The sequence below is a fragment of the Halichoeres trimaculatus genome, unplaced genomic scaffold (assembly GCF_033239565.1).
Source record: "Halichoeres trimaculatus isolate MK-OKI-2021-1 unplaced genomic scaffold, fHalTri1.1 fHalTri1_scaffold_16, whole genome shotgun sequence".
In the NCBI taxonomy this organism is placed as follows: domain Eukaryota; kingdom Metazoa; phylum Chordata; class Actinopteri; order Labriformes; family Labridae; genus Halichoeres; species Halichoeres trimaculatus.
The window spans coordinates 14,803,100-14,818,597 of NW_027437194.1; the positions used below are offsets into that span (position 1 = coordinate 14,803,100).

A 15,498-nucleotide genomic window follows, 5' to 3' on the forward strand; every position below is an offset into this window, starting at 1 on the left:
AGGCGCCTCAAAATAAAATGTATAATAATAATAATAATAATGATAATAATAATATATCATTTATAACTATTATATTATAATATATAGTTATATTATATTATATAATTTATAATTATAATAATAATACATAATAATATAATATATATAATAATAAAAACTGTAGGAGCCACACTTGGTCATGTTTTACTTTTTGTACTAATTGCTTTCTTGTGTGCACGCCCTCCCCAGGTGAGGTGATAAGTGGGAGGGCGGAGCTCGCCTTGGGGAGAGAGACAGGAGAGAAGGCATACCGTCATTGACCGCAGGCCTTAGACCTATGGAAAGAAAGTTTAATAGTATTTAAGTTTTTGGTTCAGATGTACAATAAACGTTGATTTTCGTCTCCCACATACCAACTCTCAATGGATCCTTTTTTGGAAAGGTCTGCACGTTGAAATGAACTGCTCCCGTTTCTCCACGTGGTAAAATCAAACCCTGGAGAGGTTATTGGAAACCTTTTGTGTTTTGTTATTTTTGGTTTTTTGAATTTTGCCACTTCAATAAACATAATATTATCAATAATATGATATCATTATTATTATTATTATTATTATTATTATTATTATTATTATTATTATTATTATTGTTATTATTATTATTATTGTTGTTATTATCATATCCTCTGAGTCAAATCAATATCTTATGGTTAGCATATTACAATGTCTAAACCGTTCATCAATGTGTAATTCCTGAAGTCTCAGTAAAAGATTTGAGATATCACTGTTCTCACATTTGCACAAAATCAGATGCTGTATATACCTTGCCTGTATTCAACTCATGGGACAATTTTCAACCCCCTCCCAAAAATTAAATAAAATTAAATTAAACACTCAAATAAAACACAAAAATACTGTAACACATATGCATTGAAATAAGCAAGTAAGGAACTGTCACAAAAAGGTGTTTGATTTATACCATTGTTTGTTTTAATGCACATCTGCAAACATGTAAAAACATATATACAAGTTTGAACACTCGTGACGTTACAAAAATGTGCTTACAAAATTTTGAACCATGCAAGTAACTGACTTATGACATAAAAAGTAAAGTGAACATCATTCCCCCAAAACACACACACAAACAAGCTGGCACACACAAACACACAACCATTAACAGAGAAATAAATACACATTTAAAAGAGGAGCACATGGATTCTATGGGTTAGTAACAGTCCCTCAAAAAGAAAAAAAAAAAACGGCCAAACACTTACACACAGGATAAAAAATACCTTCAATGCAAAGTAATTTTTTTGTTTTGGTCATTGAATGCTTTCTCCTTCTCATTTTCCTAAAGTAAACAGAGTGTTAGGACATATTTTAGGGGTTGTATGTCAAAACTGCTTGAGAAAACTTAAGTTGGTTATTGACTCGATATGTCACAGGAAATAATCAAGCCTAACCATTTTAATTACTGCCCTCTTACATATACAAGATCAGTTTAAAGCAGAATAAAAGTGATGGCACAAACCAAGGGCATATTAAAAAGGAGTCTGTGCAGACAATGAGATACTTTTAGTGTGAGTCCAAAACGTGGTAAGTTTTGTTTTAACTTCAGAATAATACCTGACACAGGTAAAGCTGTGTCCTCTCCATAGGTGGTATTAAAACCAAAATGACATTACAACTCCTTAACTTGACGCTAAAACATCCAGCTTCCAACACCGACTGGCTGCACTGTAGGTCAATAAGCCTGCCTTCTCTACGTGAGTAAGTAATATGAGGAAGCTATAAAAATCCAAATACAAGAGAGAAAGTTTCCCAGGTAAGGTTTCTGTTACTATAGTTAGTTCTTTTTACACTGAAAATAAATCCAGGTGTTCATTTTTGAGTAGTTCTGATTTTTTTAAGTTAAAAATAGGGGAAATCAGTCTGGCTTGTGGAATAGAATAGAATAGAATAGAATAGAATAGAATAGAATAGAATAGAATAGAATAGAATAGAATAGAGAGGTGCATGAGACAAGCCTTTCAACAGTTGAAATACTGCTTTTATTATTCCCGTAAACTAAATTGATACTGAATTATTCAACCAGAATAAAATTTCTACTGCGTCACAATGCAGTCACAGAAGGTATTTTTGGTTATTCTTGAGAAGAGGTGTGCTGGAAAAAGGGGCTACTTTTACTTCCTATTTAATTCTGGATACAGTAAGTGTTCAAAATAAGTATTCTTCAACATGAAACAGCTCCAATCAAATGTCATGTTTGAGGAGGAGAAAACGATGACACACACTGATGACTCATACCACATACCAGTTACCAGATACCAGTTAGTTATAATACCAGTTTAATCCAGAGGGGGCACAAATAAGAATCAAAGGAAGAGGAAAACTCCTTAAACCATTTCCATCAAAGAAATTTCTCAAATATCATTCAGGATTTAAAAGGAGTCAACAATAACACTAGAGATGAACCTTAATCTACTGTATGTTCAGTGACCTGACACAAATAAGACAATCATTTCCAGTTTTAATAAAAGGGCACTTTAACTAAAAATGTGTTCTTTTATTTGTTTCCAACATATCTTAAAAGTACTGTCTTAAAAAGAAAACATTTATAACAAACAGATCTTTCGTTAAATAAAAAGATTAGAAAAAGCTTCATCCAATCTCAGAAAAACTGGGCTTTTTGGAAACACTGGTTTCTTCTGAGCATGTCTATGAGAGTTTGAAAATCCTCTCTCTGCTTGATTAAAGGTAGAGAATTTAACTTTGCTAAGTCTATAAAGCGTACCTTCATGTTTTTATTGGTAAAATGGTTCAATAAAATTCTCTACTTCTGTTCTGCTTTCTTTCAGTTCACCTTTGTTTTTTACACGTTACATGTGTGAGACTGGATATTACGGCAGTGGTAGATCTGAGTTTGCAAATACATTCTGACTGTGATATTGACTCAATCAACCTTGACATAATGTGCACAATATAAAATGAAAGGAGAATGACATAAGAATCAACACTGTGAGAAGCTGTGCGGTTCTACATACTGAACATTACAGTGCTCAACCAAAGGTTAATCTGCACCGTTAACCATGTGCTAGCTTACTCATTAATACCAAAGTGACAAAGGATTTAAGTCCTCAAAAATCCAACACAGGCCTGTTTAAAGTGAGTTACAGGTTCAGATTCAGGTCAGTCTTCCTGATATAGCTCTGTAGTTTGCCCTCTATGAGCATTTTATTCAGTGAAAGTGAAATGTGTAATTAGCTGGCCACAAGTTCAAACATGTCAATGATCATATTACAAGGCCTCTTTAATGCTCTCTGATACTATTTCATCAAACAGCGCTGGCAGCTGCTTACTGGTATGTAATACAGCAGCTGAATTTACAAAACTTTATTCTGCTCTGTCAGTAAACTGATTTGGAGAAGTCTACAGTGTTTGAATAGGTCAGCTACTCCAGGCTGCCATCCTGTACCAAAAAGTACAAGCCATGCCAGCTGGTTGTACCTGACGTTACAAAAACTACCTGTTTGTGTCTCAAGCTATGATACTGAGCAGTCTGTAGATGACTCAGGTACAGGTCACAGCTAATATCACTTTAAGGGCTCACTTACTAGCTGTCTATTGCTGATGTTATGTCACTTCCTGTAGCTGATGAAATGCTAACTGTCTGTCAATAGGTAATGTAGTGCTAACAGGTACTCTGCAGCTGTCATGTGGCTAACTAATTTCCAAATACATCAGGCTATATGGTTAAGTCATTAATCATAGAAAAACCAAGCGCATTTACCCACCAACAAGACAAGTCTTTCACTTTGGCCGTTGTTTAAAGAGTTTAGATGAAAACACCAAAGAGAAGCATGTTAACTCAGGTGAGATAAAAAGCTTAGCAAATCAGTTCAGTGCATAAAACAGCACAGTTTGCACAGATTTCCAAAATAGTATTTCATTGAGTTTAATTAATCTGAATTTCATGGAACTTTATCTTCACTTGTCATGGAACAAAACAACATTTAAGAAATAAAGATTTCCAGAAGATGAATGATACAATATTCAATAGGCGAGGCCTGCCACTTCATAATTATTTGTCCAGACAGAAATCTCTGTCTTCTTTTTCACATCATCAAACAGATAAGGCATACATGTCTCTTACGATAAAAACATTCAACTTCTAAAAAAAAAGTTTTAAGAATAAACATGCACTATTGCTCAACCAAGTTTAACATTTGTTCAATCTGACCTCAGCAGTGGTCCCCATCCAGCCTCTCTTCATAAATCCTTTCTAGTAATATTGGTAGTGTTGAACTTAGGTGGCTCCCTCCCTCTCTGCTGTTCAGTGCAAACTTAATAATCTGAGCACAATAAGTCCCCATGAGAGAGCCTGAGAGAAGCTTTTTTCCCCATGATGCACCAGGAAGTGAGTGGCACCTCCTTCTCACTTCAAGGCAGGAACAATTTGACCACATTCACGAAGGTTTCATGACGGTCCTCACTGTGAAAGCTGTAAGCTTGGTTTCCCAAACATATCTGTCCGGGCTCTTCACTGACAAAGTCTTCCATTATAATATGTTTGACATGAGTGTTTCTGAATGTTGAAACTCCCACCTACCAAGTCTGAGAGGAGAGGGCAGGAGGAGGAGCGAGAACAGGTTACGAGTTATCCTGCAGCTCTTTGGCCTTCATCAGGATGGTGTGGACGTCTGAGATGGGGTAATCCTAAAACAAAGAGGAAAGTGACATGTGGACTGTGTCACATATCAAGGTTCCATGTTGCTGGGTTTGTGCCCTGATATACAGGATAATCACTGCATCAGACAGTGGATACAGCATGCAGTCAACACCAAACAGGTGTGTTTGATTAAATTCAAAAGTAGAAGTATTTATACTCTAAAAAAGAATGTTTGGACAGTGTAAGAGCCATTCCTAACCTCCTTCCTGCTTAGGGCCTATCTCTAGTGTTCATGGGCTAAGCTTCAGCTGATTGGTTGACGCCGGTCAACTTGAAAATAATGAGATGTTTTCTCTTGCATTAAAGAAACTCACCTGTAGTAATCTCATGTTGACTGTGAAGTCTCCTGCCATTATGCTATCTTTGATGAGTCTGTGGACAGAGAAAAATAAAACCATTATTCACAAGAACCAGAGGTTTCAGTACTGCAGGAATCTCAGAAACTTACACCAGCATTGCGCAGCAGACCAGGATGAGGAAGTGAAACCGGTCCTGGTCCGAGAACAGGGTGTCCCAAATCCGGATAACATCTGGCAGGAGGAACTCCTGAGATAACAACAAGGTCAGCCAGCGGAAGGTGAAATACTGTGGTTTGATCTTCTGCTCTTCCTGTGTGAACAGAAGAAATGAAAGCAAAACAGAGGAAGGAGCTTAATCATCAGTTTGATGGGAAAATGCTCATGCAGCCTCTTTTTTGTTTGGTTTTCTAACTCCTCTTTCTCACACTGATTACACACATGCAATACTGTTTGATGAATAAAACTTTAACATTTGAAATATATTATTGTGGTAGAAAGTTCAATAATAAAATAGCAAAAATGATACTTACTTAGGTCTGTCACTAGTCATAAATCGAACTATAGCTATAGGCTATCAGGAGAGCACCTCTACAAAAATGAGGAGCGTGGAGTATCTTGCGAAGTTATACTTTAGTGTAGGTTTCACAAATAAGGAATTATTTCATCTTTTCGCACATCAGAAAAGATAGCTCAGAAACTGGGGGTTTGTTAAGAACTCTGGTAGAGTTAGAAAGGTATTAACAAATTTTGCTTTCCCCGATCAATACATACATCAATACAATCATCAGTGGAACATTACTTTCACAAATCCACACCTTTCAGCAACCACAGTAAAGTAGATCGAAAGCTACAAACATATTTCACTCTAAATTTGCCTCCGTGCTGGGAAACTTGCACTGTGCTCTATGCAGAGCTGGCTCTTGTCTGAATTAAATGTCTGCAAATTGCAGCACTAATAAAATATGATGCACACATATTAAATAACTTCCCCCAGGAGAGGTGTAGAGTCATCAAAATAATTTTTAACACAGGAGCTCATGTTTTTCAGACTACATTTCTTTGCTCTTCTGACAGCCTATAGCTATAGACTAAGATAATGAGTTTACTCTCATTAATTTATGACTTAATTCTTGCAAACTTATAAACTCTATGAAAATTATCTCTTTTTTTACAGAAATAAAAATATCCCCAGCCCTGGCCCTAATCCTCAGTTGTACTGTCACAATATGCAATTGGTCAAAAAAAAAAAAAACTGACTGCCAACCCTTTCATTTAAATTAACTAACATGCTTCTTCTTCTCCTGCTTCATTGCACCCAGAAAGAGAGAAACATGTACTTCTTCGTTTTGATCTCAAAAATGCACAAACAGCAAGACTGAAAACAATGATGTATCCCTCACACGCTGTTTAAAGATTAACAGTGTGAGTTATCAAAGACAGGATGGTTGTTGAGCATTAAAGAGCCCAGATTGGACATGCAGTGACCTCACCAGCTTGAGGTAGAGCTCCAGATCTTTGTCTTTGAGCATGGAGTACACACTCTCCATCTTGTACGTGATGCCACACTGAGAGTCGTCCAGGCTCTTGATGAAATTGTCTCTGTTCTCAGACATCAGGTTGGTGAAACAGAAGAATGTGTCTGCTTCAGCGTGCTCTGAACAGTGGACCAAAAACACATTTCATTCATCTTTAAATGTGCTAAAAAATGTCTTCTTAATTCACTTTGAAGGTTCAGCTTTTACCTACCTTTCCACTGGCTGTTTGGGTCAGTGGCAAACGTGTAGTAAATCGGTCCAACAATCTCATTCATGCCCTGAACATAAGCGATGCCTGGGTTGAGTTTGGCATAGATGAAAAGGATCCGCTCCACCACCTCCCAGTGAGCTTCACTCCCACTGGGCAGCACCTCGTACTCATTAGATGGATACAAGTTGAGAGCTTTTCCAGGGGAGCTGACCTGGAAAAAAAGACATTCAGTTACAACAAAGAACAAAGTGTAACGTGGTTTTTAAACTCAGGACATGCAGTATGTTAAACTGGTGGATTCTTTTCCAACATTTTTCAGAAACAAAAAAAGATAAGACAAGAAAGTAAATAATTGCTGTTCTGGTTGAAAAGATGCAGAAACTGAAAAGAACGGTTTAACTCACTCTTAGGTTGTAATTCTTCTGAGGTACTGAAATCCTTTCTTGTTTCTACTTAATCTCTTTTCATTCTCTTTAACAGGGTCTTAAGCAGTCGTTTATGCAGTTAAAAGAGGCTTACAATAACTCCAGGTTTAACTCTTGCAGATGATGCAAAAGATGAAGTGAGTTACTTATTTTTCTTTGTTTACTCATTCATGACGAATGAACTATAAAGTTTACTATGTTGGTTAGAGTTCCTATGCTTTTTGCTGCTGGAGGTAGGGATGGTACTTTAAGCATTTACATTTGAAACAATACAGCATTGATGCCTGGTACCTGGCAATCAATGGTACTGATCTTTGGTACTTTTGTGTGTGTTTATGTGGTTACTCAATTTGTTTAACTAATAAAATCTCATTTTTTTCATTTCAAAATATTTATTTCTCTATATAAAACTTGCAATGTTGTGTTCATGTTCGGCACGGAAAATCGCCAACTCTTCCACTCCCTCAAAGTCTCAAGGATGCGTTTAGGTATTGAAACATGGTATCATTTGATTTCACATGAACTGGTACTTGGTACTACAGGAAAAACTGGTTAGTGCCTATCAAAGTCCCTAATTTAATACCCATCCCTAGCTAGAGGGGAAATTATTAATTTCCTGTGGCTGGGGAAGGAGGTCAACCAGTTTTGAAGTCATCACCAATGTAATACTCTGCAAGCAAGTGAATCTGAGCTGATATAAAGCCAAAAGACAGTGTATCAACTTTTTTGCGTTTCCTGGCTGAGATTCACGTATGAAGAAAATAGTTAATATTTTCTTAGTTTTGGAATGTGAGGCACGTGGGATTGAAGGTCTGTCTGTTCACATGCACTCTGAATGAAAATCGAGCTGTTCCAGAGCCACCAAGCAGCAAATAAACACCCTTGTTGTGTGGATGTTGGGGGAGTCGGAAAGAGTTAACATGCATTTACCACCATGTAATATTGTTAAGACCAAACGCAAAGGAACACCTGAGAGAAATCTGAGGTCACACTGCCTCAAAGATCCCTCCAGAGTGACTCAAGTCTTTTAAAAAAAATGCTTTTTTGACTTTCAAAAAAAAATCTAGTTTCATAAACTTTTTTGTTGTGGCATAACACATAAATTCAACGTTTCCCTACTGTTACAACAGTAGTACAGTCTCACTAAGATACTTAAACATATCTGATTGCAAATCAGGAGCAACAGCAATCAAACATCACCTGAAACTTCCACTTCCACCTGATGTGATCAAACACATTTCTCTTAAGCCTCACATGTGGCTTCCTGCTTAGCTTTAGCTCATTAGTCCTGAGGTTTAATGTGTAATGCTGCCTAAGATCATGTAACCTCAAACAAACTGCACTCAAAGTACACACAAACGTACAGTTACTTACATTTGTAACTCCGCTGCGGTTGCGGTTTACAGTTTGTGCTTTCAGCGTGGTTTGTTCCACTCGTCGTCGCAGTGTCTCATAATCGTTTTGAGGATCTAGTATGAGCTTACAGGGGTAATCTGTGGGACGCTGGAAGAAAGCCATGTCTGGGTACAGCCGCCTGAAAATACACAAACACTTTTAATGCTTTTAATGTCCTTAAAACATGTTTCTTCTTCAATTTTTCTTTTCTGATTCTGGTTAAGAGCTGAAAGGTTTGTATTTCTTATCTACAAAGATGGGAGGCATTCTTTTTTTCCTGCCCACATACTATAAAAATAAACAAAACACACATGTATAAATGAATACTTTACACAGCCTCACCTTACATCCTTATCTATCTGAAGCAGGATTTCATTATCTTTAAAGTAGGTGTTCCATCTGCTGTCTGGGTTTGGATTCAGAGGCTGAAAAATCAACAAAAGCACATGAGAACAAGTTGTAAGTGCCATTTTTTTAAAGGTGTCATAGTTTATTGAAGGATCTGTAAAATAAGACTCATCTAATTAAGAATAGTTATTTTCTTCTTCTCGACTTCCCAACTCCTACAATTTGCATATTCATAATGATTTTTTAACATATGTCGTTTTGTTGAGTAAACATTTGAAAAACTGATATCAAACCAAAATTTTTACAAAATACACACTGATGGACTTATTTTCCTAGTTTTTATACTTGTTAAGATACTTATTTAGAATAGTTAACATCCAAGTTAAAAACAGCCACTGCATTATCTTTGCACAAGAGTAAATATTTATGCTGTTGCTGCTACAATATATTGTGCATCCTTAAAGAGTGGAAAACTCTTGGCATCAAATATGAGAGTTTAAATAAATGTGCTGATGCAAAGAACTTGAAGTCAAGGTCTTGAGGTAATAAAGATCCAATTTTAACTGCTGCACTTTACTCTGTGAGAAACAGTTAAATGTTTACACAAAGAGAACATTATACAGTCAGTCCTGCCAAGTCATACACAATTGTGTTTGGAACTAAAACTGCTCCACAAATTTATTCTGCCTGCTCTGTGTGCAGGTAGACTTTTTAACACTCACAGAGAGAGAAAAAAAAAAGAGAAAAACAGGAAAACAACAGAGATCAGACCCACATGATCCTCCATAGTGACGTCTTCTCTGGAAAGGCCCAGGTTGGCTTTGGCAATGCCTGGCTGGATGATCATTTCTTTCAGGAACTGAGAGTAAACCTCCCTGAGAGAGACAGGGGGAGACAGAGCAGAGGCAAGCTAAATGAAGCAAAACACCCCCAGATTTGTTCGTATTCAGGTTATCTATTCACCGTTAAAATTCATGTGTCTTATCAGTCATTTGTGGGATCCAAATCACACAATTTTTTGTGTTTACAGTCTCTGAAATAAAAGAATTGTGTGACAGAAATAGAATCTCTTCTTTCTTCATATTAAAATTGTGTGTTTGACTAAAATCATCAGCTGCAGGTCTGAAAACAGTAAACACAAATATTTAGCACACCAAAATGCCTCAAATGAGTGCAAATATAATTAAGATAAGGGGTTTATTTATTTGTAGCTGGCTTCACCACCAGAGATCACAATAATAACTTGCATCAGGCTGGTGAGTCAGGAATGAAAAGGGTTTTAAACAGCATTAAGTTATTTTGAGTAAAATAATCAGAAGCACCTGTTTCTGTAGTTGCCCAGAGACACCAAATAAAGTAAAGCAGTTTGGCTTAGACATACAGTCTTTCATTTACCTGTTCCCTGTTTTTAAAAGTAACCTGAATTATTGCTGAAAGTATCCTCACATGGAGGGCACTTCTTGGCTCAGGATTTAGAGACTTACTCCGAAAACAGCCTTTATGTTGCTCTCTTTGAGCTGACAAGACTTTGCTGTGAAAAACAATACGTCCAGTGAAAGTTTCTGAAGTTTATCACAGGTCTTATCATTTTTTTTTTTTGTTTGCTTTTTTGTGTTGTGCCACAAGTGCACAAAAACACACTAAAGACCAAAAATAAATGAGCTGACAAATAATAATTACATTTGATGTAAGATTTAATTTAGGACATTTCTACCATCCGTAATTCCTAAAACCCTCTGGCTCCTTTGAGTAATAAGTTCTTACCTCTGTTTTTTGAGGAAAGACTGCCATAATGTCTGATCGAGAGGTAGATAATTAAGAAGGATCTGAAAAAAAAAAAAAAAAAAAATGGTCACATGAGTCAGCCTCTGGCTTCTTAAATAACTCTAACTTTAGAGTCACGCAAAAGCCATTTATTTACACAATGAAGCAGTTTAAGTTAAAATATGTCATAATAACATGTAACCTTGCTGCACCAAGCAGTCATGCCATCATCACCATCTCATTAACCCAACAAAGCTGAAAAGTACAAACTATGCTCACTAGAGCTTTGGGAAACTAAGAAATAACATTAAACCTCACCTTAAAGTATTTCTGAGTAAGACAGTGACCATGAACTTGATGTAACACTTAATAATTTATCTGCATTTATATGACTGTCTCTATATAGGGACAGTCTATCTAGCCTGCTTGTGACACTAACAAAATTTACTTGTGTGCCTGCCTGACTGGATTCCTTTATTTGTGATCTAGACCTAGAAGTTCAGAACAAATACGGCTTCATGAATTTAACTTGGAACACAGCATTGTGAGACACAACCAAATATAAAAGGAGGATAAATAAACTAGCACATTATTAATGAGACACACATGTACTGTCAACAAAGTTATGCAAAATAAGACACATGCAGGATGACTTACCTTCCAGCAAAGTGCTCGTATGCCTCCTTCAAATGGGACTCCTGCGTTAAAGACAGAGAAGAAAGAGTGAATACTTTTTACCCTCAATAATAGAGCCATCGTAAAGAGTTATGAGATGTGAGGGTCACCATTGAAGCAGAGTTCTCTTAGTGTCTTCAGATTTATAATTTCTTCACTCAAGGCTACTTTAAATTCCTGTATCCTGAAATAAAAAAAAAAACAATAAGGTTAGTCTTAGATGAGCCATTCTGGATGCCATAAGCCTCATGGATATCTGAGTGAACAGTAGCTATTGACATCAGTGCAAGGGGAGTCATTTGTAGATGGGCCAAGGCTTCTTTTTTTTTTTTCATTTATGCTGGCTATATTTTCTCAATTTAAAGTTAACTTAATGTTTGTGTCAGCAGGAGTGAAGTCACAGTCATTACAAGATGATGAAGAGTTAATAAATGCCGAATATACCTGCTCTCTTTTGCAATGCTTGACTTTGGCTGGAATTAAACTGTATTTTCCCAGTCGTATAGTTATTTAGTAAAGTTTTATTTGAAAAATAGTGTTGATCCTCTCGTTTTTGTGAACCCCAATTATCACCTCATATCATCACCTCATCAATAACAAGGTGAGAAACAGTATAGGTATATTTAAAATACGAGTAAGAACACGAACTTCTGCATTTGAGCATTAGACTAAATTTAAAAGTCTGCATAAATACCACAGTGAAGCGCAGCTCTAGAGAGTAGCATGGAAAATGTGATTTTATCGGTCACATTAAACTGAGACAACAGCGTTTTCACAGTATACATGGTTTGACTAGCATGTAAGGATTAATTAATAGTCAGGAATATAGATTAATAGAATAAGTTGCCATCAGCGTCCCCCCTGCTCTGACAGTTACTCTCTGTCAGTACAAACAGCTTGCTGAATAACGTTAGCTGATTGTTAGCCTGTTGGGGAGTGTGATGTGTCAGCTGATGTGCTAACAGGGAGATAGCATAGCAGCTAAAAACGCAAACATTGGTTTTTAATCACAAGTAGAGGTTCACTTTTTGTGTCACTACAAAAAGAATTTTAACTCAATCAAATTATCGTGAACAGAATTTGTGTTTTTGCCTCTCCAGCTAAAAGTTAGCCCTCTGTTTGGTTAGCTGAGCTGAACACTGAAGTTTCTCGTTTAGCATGCTAGCTGCTACACTGGATGATGTTGGCAGTCCGCGTGCCCTGCATCGCGTGCAAAAATAAAAGTATTCATGTGTCTCACCTGTTTTTGTACGCAGTAGACATGTCTGTACCGGCGGAGGACTCTTACTCTGACTGTGACCAGAAAGAAATGAATTATTAGACAGAGGGAAGTCCTCCTCTCACTTCCGTCTTCACAACACTGTGGGCGCACACAACATACACGCGCGCACACGTAGTGCATGGACACACACACACTAGGCAAGAAAATGGGTTCAGATTGTTCCTGATTAAAAAAAACACTGCGTTCCAGTTTTTTCACCAATGACCATTCCGCAAAGCAGTTTCAAAGTCTTATTCAAAAAATTTCAAAACATGCTCTAAATCATAAACAAGACTAAAAAACAAGGACTGGCCTCTTTTAATGGGAAATTTGTTCCAAATAATGTTTTTTTTTATCCAATTTAAAAAGCAAGGTTTTGTTTTAATACAACAACAGTGTCGTTTAATTGTAGTTTAATTATTCAAATGCACGCTATTATACATTTCAAAAAGTAACAAAATTAAGATAAACTTAATCATATGGATAAAAATAAAAAGAAAAGATAGAAGATTTACTTAATTAATCGCCTTTGGAGGAGTTATTTTTCCCTATGAATCATACTACATACAAACTTGTGTGGAAGCTGCAAAGGTAGCATGCACCTGAGCAGCTGGGGGCACAGTGCCTTGTTCGAGGGCACCAGTGCTCAGGAAATTAGCAACTCTCCAGCTACTAGCCCAGTCTCCAATCTTGGTTCATACCGGAAAGCAGCAGCTCTCCAGCAGTTTTTGTTTTTAATTCTTCTTCTTCTTCTTTTTTTAATCCTGCTGTTCACCACTGGTGTTTTTTCATACATTGTAGCACCCCAAAAGAGAGCAGTGTCATGGAGTTAGGACAGATGTGTTTGCACAAAGGCCAGTCAGACAGTTTGTGTGTTGTTTAAAAAAGATATAGCATTATTTACCATTGTGCAGTTATCAAATTGGTAGTGATCCATAGTCGTGCCTGTCTAGTGACATTTTTAGTGTATTAAAAAGCCTGGCTGGTTGACAGGTGTCATACCATGAATTCTGAATGCTTATCCCAGACCCACAGCTCTGTTCTGTGTCAGTTGTTTTAAAATTTGTATTAATAGTCACATTTTTGTCAATAAAGCTGATGTGATGCTCTTACTGTATCAAATCAGTAAAAAAAAAAAAACAAAGCTTGTAGATTGTTCTTCAGTTTTATTTCTATTGTAAAGAGATACCATTCAAAAAACTTTTGTTTAAAACGTGAATAATTCATTTGACTGTTATCCATAAAAACATCTGTGTGTAAAGTTGATTATAGCTACAGCACTGAATACAGCTAGTGTTTTGCTTCAAAAGGTTAGTGGATTGTTGTTGGTGGATTCGACTGCCTTCAACAGTCCTTAGAAGGTGTCTTAACTGCCTACAGCCACTGGAGGTCAGAAATGCCCTAAAAGTTTAAGAAACTGCTGCATTTTTTAAAGTAACTGCTGCAGCTGTCTTTATACATGTGGGCAATAAGTTTCTTTAGATAGAAAATAAACTTTATTTATTCAAGAAGTCACTCTTTCAGGAACAAACTTGCCTTATGAATTGATTTATGTGAAAATGAGGATTTTTTAAAATTATTAATTCAATAAAAACTTGTAAAAAATGAAATGTTTATTTTTTCAGTGTATGGAAACTTATGGCCCACATTGTATATTAGAAATACAAGATTCCAGTTCCTGGACTTTTATTAGGTCGAGAAATGCAAAAGCTTGTATTATAATCAAATTTTTTAAATTATATTCTGCAGACATTGCCTTAGAGCTGGCCCCGCTCTTGGCCATTGATATTTCTTCCAAGAAACTAAGGATGTGTCTGATCCTCTTTCAGTCTAAAATTCGAACATTTCTTCACTGATTTCAGAGTTTAAAGATATAGCTGTTTAATGATTCTGAGAGGTAAAGACAAAATATCAAACTATGAAAAATGAACTTAACTTGAATAACAACAACACATCACATTTCTGAAAGACTTTTCTAAATGCTCAGACATGGAATATTTTATGAGACAACACAATAAATCTCTTTTTTTTTTTCTTGGAGTGTGTTGTAAGAAGTGTTTATTGAGGTGTTATTGAATGCTAAATGAAGTGCGTTACTTTTAAATACAAATATTCTTATCTTGTGAGAAAACTATTTTTGATTGTGGAAATTTATGTTCGTAATGGTGCAAGTAGTAAGTTAAGCTTATTCTTGACAGTTGCTGATATTAGATCTGGATCAGATGAAACTAGGTTTTTAAATCTTTGTCTCTACCCAACCAGGATCAGCTCAGTCATCTTATTTCAGTTGTTATTTTTACAATAATGTTGGGTTGCCTGTCGCTTAATCCAGATCAAATGGTTACCAGTGCCTTCCAGTGTTAGCACCTACCACATGCTGATAGTGTTATCTACGCTAAGACCAAATGGCGCAGGACAAGATTGAACCAATAAATAATGAATGGTTTAACAGTGTCATTTCTACTCTATTGTTTTAATCATTATACTGATTAATAAAATCAAATGCACACATACAAAAGAATTAATTTTGTTTGATCTTTGGGAGGCCGTGCTACATTAAAGCCCAAGAGCTGACCATTAACCACCCTTCAGTTTTGGACAGGATTATCCAGTTTTTTTTCCCCCAATCCTGTTAAACAATAGGATCCAGATCAAAATCAGAATAGGATTATGTTATAATATCTGATTTAAGACTCCTTATTTCTTTTCAACAACTCATTTTAATGCAATCTGATATCATCCATGGTCAGGCCAGATTACCTCTCAACAACTTACAAAATATGACTGAAGAGGGTGAGCTTTCCAGAAAGAAAGAAATACTGTAGCAAATAGGCACATCATCAGATTTTTCTATGGTGCCTTTCCAAAACAGGTTGAAAAC

At 36.3% G+C, this 15,498-nt stretch overlaps 1 protein-coding gene across 2 annotated transcripts; it reads right to left on the reverse strand.

Moving 5' to 3' along the window:
• Nucleotides 1-994: 994 nt before the first annotated feature.
• On the reverse strand, nucleotides 995-12,755 carry tbc1d13 (TBC1 domain family, member 13). Of its 2 annotated transcripts, none has more exons than XM_074690723.1 (12): nucleotides 12,597-12,755; nucleotides 11,467-11,540; nucleotides 11,339-11,379; nucleotides 10,682-10,743; nucleotides 9,693-9,792; nucleotides 8,912-8,994; nucleotides 8,549-8,708; nucleotides 6,750-6,960; nucleotides 6,494-6,657; nucleotides 5,248-5,313; nucleotides 5,019-5,047; nucleotides 995-4,691 (listed from the first exon to the last, which is right to left on the reverse strand). In XM_074690723.1, the coding sequence occupies exons 1-11, from the start codon at nucleotides 12,617-12,619 to the stop codon at nucleotides 5,030-5,032; spliced, it is 1,002 nt and encodes a 333-aa protein (XP_074546824.1). In that variant the 5' UTR covers nucleotides 12,620-12,755; the 3' UTR covers nucleotides 995-4,691; nucleotides 5,019-5,029. The 2 variants fall into 2 exon arrangements, with proteins under 2 accessions (XP_074546824.1, XP_074546823.1); XM_074690722.1 differs by having other exon boundaries at nucleotides 5,019-5,076; nucleotides 5,153-5,313.
• Between the last annotated feature and the right edge of the window lie 2,743 nt (nucleotides 12,756-15,498).